Genomic DNA, 11,980 nt, shown 5'->3' on the forward strand with positions numbered 1-11,980 from the left:
GAAAGACAAACTTACTAGGAAGAGAATACTACCAGCAAAGCAAAAGAAGCAGAATAAGAAATATATGAAGTTGACTACCCTAAAGTAGCAAAAAACCAAAACATCCCTTTTAACTAGCAAGTGCTAGAAAGTTCACCAAACTAGGTTTTAATATAATGACACAGATAGCAAAGCACTAAATAACACAAGACAACCCTCTTCAGACAAAGACGTAGTCCATCTGCATGAGACTCATAAGCACTCAAAATTTCACTGTTCCACAAAAAATAATATGTCCAGCCTTTCGATAAGTGATCAAAAATTGTCTTGAGCCATGAGTTCCAGCATATCAGTATAAGAATACACTTGAACACCAAATAGCTATCAATTTTCTATTTTCATCTGTGGCCAAAGTCTCTAGCTTTCAAAGTGGTACAAATCTAAAAACCTTCAACTATCTTGGGATGCCAGTTTTGTTTGGGTCTTCTTTTTTTCTTTTTTCTCCTTTTTTTTGGGGGGGCGGGGGGTGTTTGGTGGGGTGGAGTAGGACTTGAATCCTTGATTAATAGAGATCTTATAGAACACAATTACTCGTGATAGCACAACAAGAAATGGAAACAAAAAACCACCCAAGAAAAGACACTGCCAAACAAAGTTTTCCTCAAAAGAAATGCATCACTCCTACACGGAGATCACTTTCACTTTGTGTATATTGTATGAACCATGTGGAAATAATTGAATCCTTAGATGATCAATGTGACCCCTAAGCTCCTTATTTATAAATAATATAAAATATACAAAGTTACATACTTAGTTACTTACCCTCACTAAACAACTGAATAATAATAACTTGAACCACAACTTATAATTAAACCAACCCACAAATAAACCAAACCAACCAACACTCCCCCTCAAGTTGAGGCATAGATGTTAATCATGCCTAACTTGCTCAAAACAAGGTAGAAGTCTCCTTCCTTCAGTCATTTAGTAAAGATGTCAACTACTTAGATCTCCAGATCTCACAAAAGGCATGCATATCAGCCCTTACTCCAACTTTCCTTTGACAAAAAATCTATCTATCTGAATATGTTTTGTATGATCATGTTGCACTGGATTATTGGTTATATTGATGGCAGCCCTATTGTCACAATACAACAGCGACGGGACTTAACAGAAACCCAATATCTTCTAACAGACCCTTCAGCCATAAAAGTTCACATACTCCTCGAACCATGGATCTACACTCGGCCTCTATAGTAAACAATGACACCACATTTTGCTTCTTACTTCTCCAGGTTACTAGATTTCCCCAACAAATGTACAGCATCCTAATATTGATTTTCTGTCAGGTGAACTACCTCTCAGTATTTGTATAAGCTTCAACTTTCAAATTATCTGAGGGTCACAAAAGTATTCCCTTTCCTAGTGTGGACACTTCAAATATTGAAGTATTCTAGTAACAGTATTCATATGAGTCAAGTATGGGCCATGCAAAAACTGGCTCACTAGGCTTACTAAGAAAGCAATGTCAGGTCTAGTGTGAGACAAATAAATCAGTTTTCCAACCAACCCCTAACATCTCCCTTTATCTACTAGTACTCCCTCTTTCTCTTTAAAGCTTAATACATGCTTCAATTAGGGTATCCATGGCTTTACATCCCAACATTCCCACTTCCGAAAGTAAGTCTAGGATATACTTGCGTTGGGACAAATAAATGCCTTTTTCTAACCTAGCAACCTTAATACCCAGGAAATACCTGAGTTTCCCTAGATCTTTAACCTCAAATTCCTTGACGAGGAAGCTCTTCAGCTTTTGTATTTCTGCCCCATCATTCCCAGTGATGACAATGTCACCTACATAGACTATAAGAAGCATGATGTGAGTTCCTGGCCTTTCCACAAAGAGAGTATGGTCATCATTACTTTGCTTGTAACCTATCGATGTCACGGTCTTTTGGAGGCATCCAAACCAACACCGGAGAGATTGCTTCAACCCATAAATCGACCTCTTCAACCGACAAACCTTCCCTTTTGTTTTGCTATCAGAGAATCCCTTGATGTAAATCCCAATCTTGATTCACAGCCACTGATAACAAGACCCTGACTATATTCAATTTTCCAACAGAAGCAAAGGTCTCTTGATAATTAATTCCATAAGTCTGAGTGAACCCTTTTGCAACCAATCTAGCCTTCAATCCGTTGACTGAACCATTCATGTTTTGTTTTACCACGAACACCCACGTACAACCTACCAATTGTTTCCCTGGAGGAAGAGTAACCAACTCCCAAGTACCATTCTTCTTCATAACATGCATTTCCTCTACCATTCTTGCCTTCCAATTTTTATCAGTATAGGCTTCCTACCAAGTCTATGAACTGATGCAATAGATAAAGAAGATATGAAGGCTTGGTAGGAGTCAGACAAAGAATCATAGGAAACATATTTAGCTATAGGATGCTGAGTACATGATCTGATTCCTTTTTTAACAGCAATAGGAAGGTCAGAAGAAAATACCTCAATGATACTTCCAAGACCTATATCTGGATTAGGAAAGTGGTAACATGTCAACCTTCTTTACCTGTTGTTGCCGACCAATTTTCTTCCTCTAATAGGTATGCATATCCTTGCTTTGGTCAACTTGCCTATGAAAAAACTCAATAGTGTGCCTTACAGGAATGGTCTCCCCTTGGATAGGATCCTCACAAGGTTCAAAGGGGGAAAGGGAAGACTGGGTGTTTACGTGTATGCTGGCCGAATGCTCCCCCTGTTCAAGAATCTCTTCCTAAACCTCTAACTGGGGCTGAATTGGGTTTGGTAGATCTCTACATGTGACAGGAATATCCAAAGTAGGAAAGAACACCTCTACTCTTAGAGTCTCCCCCTGAGAGGTGTATAATAAGGAGTAGACTCATTAAAGATGACATCCCTGGACACTATTGTCCTCCTCAAAAGAAGATGGTAACATTTGTAACCCTTTTGAGTAGCAGAATACCCCAGAAAAATGCAGCAGAAGCCACAAGGTTCCAACTTACTTTTGTGGATCGAAGTTCTGGCATGACACCCACAACCAAATATCCTTGAAGGAACTATAAAGAAAGATGTCCCTTAAAGGACCTCACCGGGGAATTTGAAGTCAAGGATTCTACTGGGCATCCTATTCATGAGGTATGATGCACAAAGCACTGCATTACTCCAATATTGGTTGGGGACATTCATGGCAATTAGAAGAGAACGAGCAATCTCTAAGAATTGTTTGTTCTTCCATTCGGCCACTTCATTTTGGGCTGCAGTATCAAGTATCAACACAACTAGTCTAGTGTATCATGTCAGAATTAGAGAGGTATCTCCAAAATTCTTTTTCACTATACTTGATTCCATTGTCACTACGAAGGACCTTTACAGTGGCATTGAATTGACCTTTACCCATGTTATGAAAATCTTGAAAACATCAAAAAACTTCATTTTTTTGTTTTAAAAGATAAATCCATGTGGATCAAGAATGACAATCAATAAAAGTAACAAAAAAACGATGACCACTAACAAATATACGTCGACAAGGCCCCCCACACATCACTATGAATTAACATAAAAGAAATGAAAATTCTATTATTATTAAAAGACAAATAACTTGAACGAGTCTGTTTAGCAAAAACACAAGCTTCACAAAAAAATATCCCTATGACAGAATGAGACTAAATCGAGAAAAAGTTTTCTTAAAGTTCCTATAAGGAAATGGTCTAGCCCTATGATGCCATTGGTGGAGGGCCAACAAATTAACCTGATGAGGAGTAGCAAGAATAGCAAAAGAAAAGGCTCCATTCGATTCTAACAAGTAGAGTCCATTGTCTAGTTTACCATGTCCAATCTCCTACCCCGTTACTAAATCCTAAAAAACACAGTAGAAAGGGGAAAATGTTACCTTACAATTCAAGTCATTGGTAAGACTACTAATGGAAAGAAGGTTAGTAGAAAAATATGAAACATGTAAAACTAAGGACAAAGAAAGGGACGGTGAATGTTGTATGGTTCCCTTTCCAACAATGGAAGAGTAAGAGTCATCAGTTATACGGACTTTATCTTTCCTTGAGGTAGGTAAATAATTCAAGAAAGGAGAAGTAGAACCTATCATATGGTATGACGCTCCAGTATCAATAATCTATGGAGCAGAAACTGAAAAAGCATGGAAGCCTTTAAATACGGTACCTAAAGTAGCAAGGTAGGAATTCAAATATGCAATTGACGAGGCATTGGAAGAAGCAATGGCAACGGCAGCAGTAGAAGACTGTAGAATGCGCCTCAGAGCAAGCAACTCTTCGTGGAAAAAACCAATATCTGAAGTTGGTGCTGCAAAAACCATTTCTGAATGATGAGCCTTGGGTTCACCCTTCTTTTAAGCCTTTTTTTGTTCAAAATCAGCAAGCTTCCCATGTAATTTCCAATATGTGGCTTTGGTATGATAGGGTTTGTGGCAATGCTCAAACTTAACCACATCTTTGACTGATTCTGTTTTGGACACCATACTCACACTCTGAAGAGCAGATTTTTCCACTAACGGGTTATGTAGCATAGACAGACAATGACTCTCCTCACATTGAACAAGTGCATAGGATTTTTCTAGTGTAGGAAAGGAAGAACACTCAAAACCTTTACCCGAATTTGATCATACTCCACATTTATTCTAGCCAAAAAATCATACACCCAAATTTTGTCAACATATTTCTTATAGGTAACCACATCATTAGGATTAATAGGTTGGTAGTCACCATAATGGTCTAACTCTTGCCAGAGAGACCGTAATTCAGCATAGTACTGGGCAACTGCCAACTCTTTCAATGTGGTCTCATGAAGTTTCTTTCATAACTCATAGATCTACGCATCATTCCAACTGTCCATAGTCTCTTTAGTGACCTTCCAAATTTGGGTTGTTGTATCGAACAATAAATATCCCTGGTGAGATTCGGATGCATTTGAAATCCACTTGACTTGAAGAATGCCAACAGTCAAAGGTTTTAGTGCCCATAATATAAATGACTAGACCACTTCCAGCAATTGTTAAATAGGCACAACGAGACCAAATCAAGTAATTAATTCCATCAAACATAACAGATAGTGATGGAAGGTTGGGATAATTTTCATGACTCGTTGGAACTGCAGAAACCTCCGGTGCTATCATATCTTCAATCCACCCACCAAAAACACCACCAAAAAAAAATATCGAGAAAGTAAAAAAATTGAAGTCGGATTGATCCAAACAAATTTTGATCAAACCTGCTGAAAATTCTGATCAAACCTTCTGAAAATTCTGATCAAATCTGCTGAAAAAAATCTGATCAAACCTGCTATTCTTCAGGCTTCAAACTGTTTTATAAGAATCTCAAATATCGCAAGAGGGTGTAGAATTTCAGAAAATATTTCTCTGATCAGCTATAATTTTCTGATTCAATCTTTTAGTAATTTTCTGATCAATCTTGCATCAAATCTGCTGTTATTCAGTTTTCAAACTGTTTTAGAAGAATTTAAAACATCGCAAGAGGTGTAAAACTTCAAAAAAATTGTTCTTCATTGCAGTAGAGAAGAGAACAACATCAAGGAGGGGCCGATAGTAAGAAAGAACCCCAAAGGACGAAGAAACAAAGGAGAAAAGAGAAGGGGAAGCTGCTGTCGATGGCGGAAACACACACACACACAGATAGAGAGAGAGTCGAGGTGGAAGAAAAAAGAAAAGAAGTCAAGAAAGAGAAGGAAAAAATGTTTTTCGATTCTAATTTTCACTTGGCTCTAATATCATGTTGAAATAATTGAATCCTTTGATGATCAATGTGACCTCTGAGCTTCTCATTTATAATAATATGAAATATACAAAGTTACATAACTACCCTCACTAAACAACTAAATAATAATAACTTGAACCACAACTTATAATTAAACCAACCCACAACTAAACCGAACCAACCAACATACCGAGATATGTTTGAAAAAATAAATCAAAAAATTCAATGATTTTCTTCAGGATCAAATCCTTCTATTATTAATTCCAATTTTCGAAAATAAGTCTTGCAAATTAAAAGCAACCCATAATAGCATCATATGATGTTATCTACACTAGAGTAAAGGTAGGGAAACACCATTGAAGTCACCCAAATAACTAAGGGTCTTAAAATACAATTGAATTCACCTAATTCTTCCGAACCACGGGCTATAGGATGCGATAAGATTACAGCCCACAAGATCTAGTCTATAGACTAGCCCATAAAGTGTATCAAGATAATGCCTTTGTGGTTCTGAAATAACATATTGTTGAAGTGTTATACTTTCCTAAAGCAGGGCCATCCCATATTTAATTTTTCTTAGATGAACAATTTGGCATAGATAGAAGCAGGATTGATTGTACAATTTTAGTGAATACAGTAATACAATAAACTCATTAATAACACAAAGACATTTTCTTCAGTGAGTACAAACATTTAATTTGTCCTACATTTCCATATTATACACAAAGACATTTACTCACTCACATAAAGACCTTTTCTTCAGTGAGTACAAACATTTAATTTGTCCTACATTTCCATATTATTTAGAATTTTCTCACTTTTTTTTGGATGAATAATTTTGATCTACCACATATAAATGCCCATACCACATTACACTATAGACACACTCATCACTGCAACACAAAAGGCACTCATTTGCACCAAACAGTAAGGCCACAGATGCAACATCATGTGACTAAATAGTTTAAGTCATCTAGCATTTTTATATTTTCAAAATTCCAATTGGTGAAATAATGCTGTAGAAATTTTCAAATCAAAATCTTACTAATCAAATCCTCGTAACTAAGAACCCATTTGTCATTAAGTGATAAAATTTATCGTGCTTTAAACTATAAACCTACCCTACTGACTAAAAGAAGAATTTACGATGCCAACAGATCACATAAACAACCAATTATCCCAAGGTTTTTGCTCCTAGTAAGTTTGACAGCAACATGATGGAGGATGATACTGTGGTTGAACCATTAAAAGCAGGAGGATGGACCATGTTTTTACCAAGAGAAAAACTTAATGAAGTTAAACTTACAATATATAATGTCAATGTGTCAAGCAATTTCGAGTGGAAGTATACGTCAACATCATTCTGTTCATCCCCAAGAATTGAGCAATCATTTAATCCCCATATTCCAAATACAACCTTTGAAAAATCCATTTCATGATCCAACTCCTCCACAGTAAAGGAGCCTTTGATTTTTCCAGCCTCACATCGTAAAGCAGTCTCAGATTCGGTGCTTATGCCACTTATAAGGATATCAAAATCCCCATCCACCACATCAGATTTTAACCTCTTCACTTTATCCCTTTGATAAATATCACACAAGTCTGAAGATTTTCTTTCTCTCTTTAAACTTGACTTTGAAGCCTTGGAGTGGCTAGATCCTAAGGAAGAGAGCAACTTCAACAGCACTTGAGGATCAGGCAACAAAACTCTAGCTTCGTCCTGAATTTCTTTCTTGAGAGATAACCACCTCTGCAATGTTTGGTTAGTGGAAGCACAGTCTATGGCAGCAAGTAATCCAGCCAATGATTTCAGTGCCTCCAGAAGAAGCCGTAAAGATCCATGCTTCACCACAGCATCGGAGTGAAGTAAGCCCCTGTTGATAACCATCCGACTGAATGCACGGGGAATTATACATTTCAATGTACACTGTACCTCCAAACTGTCTAGAGTAGGAGGATCTTGGGACTGTGAAGGAAGGGAACTGAAAGGATGACTAGTGACTGCTGAGGAAACCAGGTCAGTTGCCAAGGATATGGCAGCAAGCCTGCAGATGATTAACAAAATGATCCACATTCAGAGAGAAGAAAATAGAGATAAATGGAAAAAAATAAACTTCGAAATAGGAAATTCACCATGTAGCTGATGCGCGAGGTTCAAGACTATATGGGAATTCATCCATGTATGCAGAACCCAATAACGGGCTACCAGTAACAATACCCAGAAGTAACTCCCTGTGACAAGTGATTTCTGTTGCTTTTAGCTTCTTCATGACATCCAATAGTCTCTTAGGGTTGCCCTTTAATGGATTTGCACCCACCTTCGAAACAGGCATCAAACCATTACAAGGATCAGTGCAAACCATAACTAGAACCTTGTGTGCAATATCAGCAGCGGGCCCACCAAACTGATTCCCTGAAATTACAATTAATTGATCCAGAGTAACACTTCCAAAAAGAACACTCCGCAGACCCGGAGGCACCAAGGACTCAGGGGTGAGAACTCTATCCCGCAATATTGAGAGCACATAAACTACAGTGTCATCATCATCACTGCCAAGACCACGTAGAACACCAGAATACATGTCCTTCTGTTGTAAGATCCACCTTAAAAGCCTCGGATTCCCAACCTCGAGAAATGACATTGAAAATTCAATAAATGAACGTCTAGTGGAATGCTTTCCCTTCTTCTCAGCCTTCTTTTGTTGATATTCTGAGAGCTTAGGAAACCCAGGAAGCTTAAAATCGAAACTCCTAGCAACCTCAGTAGCTAAACCCACACCACGCCTAACAACTGCAGCCATTAATGATAATGCTGCATTTTGACGTTTTGCTTCCTTACTTTTAAGTTCTGTGTAAATATCTTCTAGCTTGGTTTCAATAATTGAACGAGCAATCTTGTCCAATCTTCGGCTTATAGTGATTCTTTCAACATCATTGGACTTGTATTTTCCATCAGGATGATCAAAAAGAACTGATATTAGTGAAAGAACATACATCATACCAGGCTTCCCTTGTCGAAGTTTCCAAGCTTCCATGAGCTCTGAGAGTAAAGGTGAAGCCTGTACATATTGATGAAGCACTTCACCACCTGAATCACTTCTCAGTAACCTGATGAATTCTTTTGAAGCTTCGGAGGATATCTTAATTTCAGCTGAGTGTATATTCCGCAAAAGCTCTCTTAATTTTACATCGTAGGATGTCTTAACAACCACCTTCAGGCTTTCTTTTCCCATCTCTTCATTATCCACTGCCTCTACTATATCTGCATCGTCATCTTCTTTTTTATTAAACAAAAAGAAGAAAAACAAAATATCAGCTTTATTCCCTTGTTGAATGATGCAGTTTATCTAGCATAACTACATAAACATAACCCACTTTAAAAACCTAACTAGATAGCCAAACCCAACTTCGACTCTCATTCCCACCCCCACAGCATTGCTGCAGAAACCCTCTCTCATTCCAAACTTGTTTGCGCCAAAACCAGGGGGTGGGTGGAGGGGAAAGAAGAATAAAAGAAAAAAGACAAAGAAAAAATCGTACCTTGGTTCAGAAGATGTGGTTCGAACTCCATCTTCAGCTTGCGTTTCCGCTATTGGCTTGATTCGAGCTCCCCAGAGTCACTTGGAGCACTTCTTCTGTTTTGAAGTCGTAACCTACTTGTTCGAATGAATTGCTTATCTCAGTTTAACTCTTACGCCGGCCGCCGCAGTCAGCAGACCAGTCCTTAAGGAGCCTTGTTATGTTGCAGCAAGCTGCAGAACAGGGGCAGAGCTGCGAGAAAGGGGCAGGGAGACGAAGAAAAATATATGTATTTATATTTAAAATGAAAAGAAAAGAAGAAAGAAAAAAATGTAAGGGTAAATTGTGCGTACGCTAAAAGAATTTTGCTTCAGTCCTGCGCTTTAAATGCCCACGATGGTCAAGCCAACTGTAAGATCTTGCCAGGCAAGATCGTGACCGTTGGCTTGTTTCTAATATTAAAAAAATTCAAAACCTTGTAAAGCAATCGGTTTTGTTATTCGGCCACCCAGATCGATCGGTCCAGTGGTTCGATTCAAAGAACCGTTTATCCGTTTTCCCAAGACCATATCTGATTCAAAAATACGTTTTCAAAAACCATACGTTTATTTCGATTGAAAAACACAAAACCGCCCTCTCTGTCTCATTTCGATCATTTTAAATTTGAAGCAATCTCTGAGCTTCATAAGAAGAAGAAGAAGCTTGAAGAATCATGATTGATTGAAGAAGAAGCTTGAAGTGAGGAATCGATGACGAAGAAAAATCGTTAAGGGACTGCTTGCTCTCATTTCGATTATTTCATATGTGAAGCAAAATCAATTTTGGGGAAGAAGAAGCTCTGATATTGAGGAAGAAGAAGCAGAAGAAGCTCGATTTTAACATTCAGGTAACATTTGAAAAACACTTTATTTAATTCTCTGAGGGTAGCTGCTACTCATCCATGATCATCTCCATTGCTTTTGATAAATTGCAAGGTAGTCCAATATTAATTTCTATTGAATGCTTTTCTTCTGTGGTATGATATCATCTTGTTGAGATTAAGATTCTTTTTATCATTACAGTGCATATCAGTATATAACGTGATTCTTTCCTACATGACTGAAATTTTGTGGCCCTTCAGCTGTCAACTCTGGAAGAAATGTTTAATTGCTCGTCATAGTTCTTTATGCCCTTCAGCAGTGATTCTACTGGCTTGCTTGGTTGTACCCCTATTTTCCCAACTCTATCCCCCACCCCTTGTTTTCCCTTTCCTTCTTGTATTTATCCATGTAGTTTATTGCATTAAGTTTGGATGAGACTGAGCTTGTTCTTCGTTGTTAGGAGAGAGGGGAAAAAATATTGAAGTAATAAGTATGTACATTTGTTGCATATATCCTACTCATGATTGGGAACAACTCCATAAGTAAGTTATGTAGCATTTTTTTCCTCCACTGGGAAAGGTTGAGATCCCAACAGGAACTTATTTTCTGCATTAACCTTTTGGCCATCTTGGCAGCATCTCTGTTTATGGTGACTACCACATTCTGATTTTCTTTTGCTGCAAATTCAAAGTATAATTAGGTTTAATTGTTCTTCGTCTTAATTAAAGAATGAATAGGGTTGATATCATATCTTAGAAGGGCAAGGATATTCAATTCGAGCAATTTGATGTGTAAAAGTTCTCTTATTATTTTTATTTTTTTTTCTTTATTGGGGTTTTTCTTATTGAATACCTTTCCTTTGTGGTTAAATGCAAATGTTTGATTATGTTCAGTATACATTGATGATTCATTGAAGAATTTCCAATATGCAACAATTAGAAGATGTGTTAAAAAAATAGAATTTGCCTCTGTGACAACGAACCTTGCTTTCTGGTTCCATTCTACTTTGTTTGTTGTGCAATAACCTTTCATTCTTTCTGGACTGTTGTTAGAAGAAGCATTGGAAGGTTTTAATTCGGTTTTCATTTTGTTCGTTTGTTTTCCTGCACTTTTAGATTATGGGTATTTTCGGTTATTCGTTTCTCATACTCCGGTTGCTAACTATGACAATTGTTTGTGTGGGATCTTGGTCATCATTAGGCTTTTTTGCCATAATGATTCAAGATGGATGAGTTATTCACTTTTCTATGTAGAAGTTACAAAAGTCTGAAATTTGCACTCATTATATCGATTCAATACGTAGTCAATAGCAATGAAAGTAGAATTGAAGATTTGTCATCTAAAACACAGGTACTTTCTCCGATGAACCTTTGGCTACAATGTACAATTTGTAAAATGAACAAACAACATAACCAACATGTGATAATTTAGTTATGGATAAAGTAATGCTCCTATTATCGATATCGTTATGTAATCAAAGGTTTAATTTTTAGACCAATCTGATTCAAGAACCAATAAATGCTTTGAGCGTTTTTTTAAAAAGGGGGGAAAATCTTCAACTAAGGGACAATTGAGAACACAAGACTTCAACCCCACAAGTGGGAGCCATCCAATTAGGTGGATTCCCAAATTTTACATGTAGGTGCAGCAACGACCCAATCTTTGTAGTAATAACAACCCAAACATCACCTAGGTGGGAGTTATAACTGTCTCAGCTGAGTCAGTCTAGACTTGCATGTACTAGAAACCAGATTTCCCCCCTATAAATATTTCTGACCAAACTAATTAACCCAAAAATCACCATGTCATTCTCCCCACCTGTCAATCAATGAATTAATGTTATAGGTAGT

The 11,980-nt window shown here is 37.4% G+C and overlaps 1 protein-coding gene across 3 annotated transcripts in view; it reads right to left on the minus strand.

Annotated features, from left to right (window-relative positions):
• The window catches only part of EMB2788 (ribosome 60S biogenesis amino-terminal protein), a 57,090-nt gene extending 47,494 nt beyond the window's left edge, over positions 1-9,596 (minus strand). For 2 of the 3 annotated variants that reach the window (XM_089154720.1, XM_089154719.1), the window contains exons 1-3: positions 9,292-9,596; positions 7,885-9,028; positions 7,058-7,796 (exon numbers count right to left, since the gene is read on the minus strand). In XM_089154720.1, the coding sequence (XP_089010846.1) occupies positions 7,058-7,796; positions 7,885-9,028; positions 9,292-9,322 (1,914 nt within the window). In that variant the 5' untranslated portion in view covers positions 9,323-9,596. The remainder of the gene's footprint in view (positions 1-7,057; positions 7,797-7,884; positions 9,029-9,291) is intronic. The other variant, XM_089154721.1, reaches the window with a different exon arrangement.
• Positions 9,597-11,980: the final 2,384 nt, after the last annotated feature.

This window comes from Hakea prostrata, chromosome 5 (genome assembly GCF_041222555.1).
Source record: "Hakea prostrata isolate BN-2017 chromosome 5, UWA_Hpros_2, whole genome shotgun sequence".
Lineage (NCBI taxonomy): Eukaryota > Viridiplantae > Streptophyta > Magnoliopsida > Proteales > Proteaceae > Hakea > Hakea prostrata.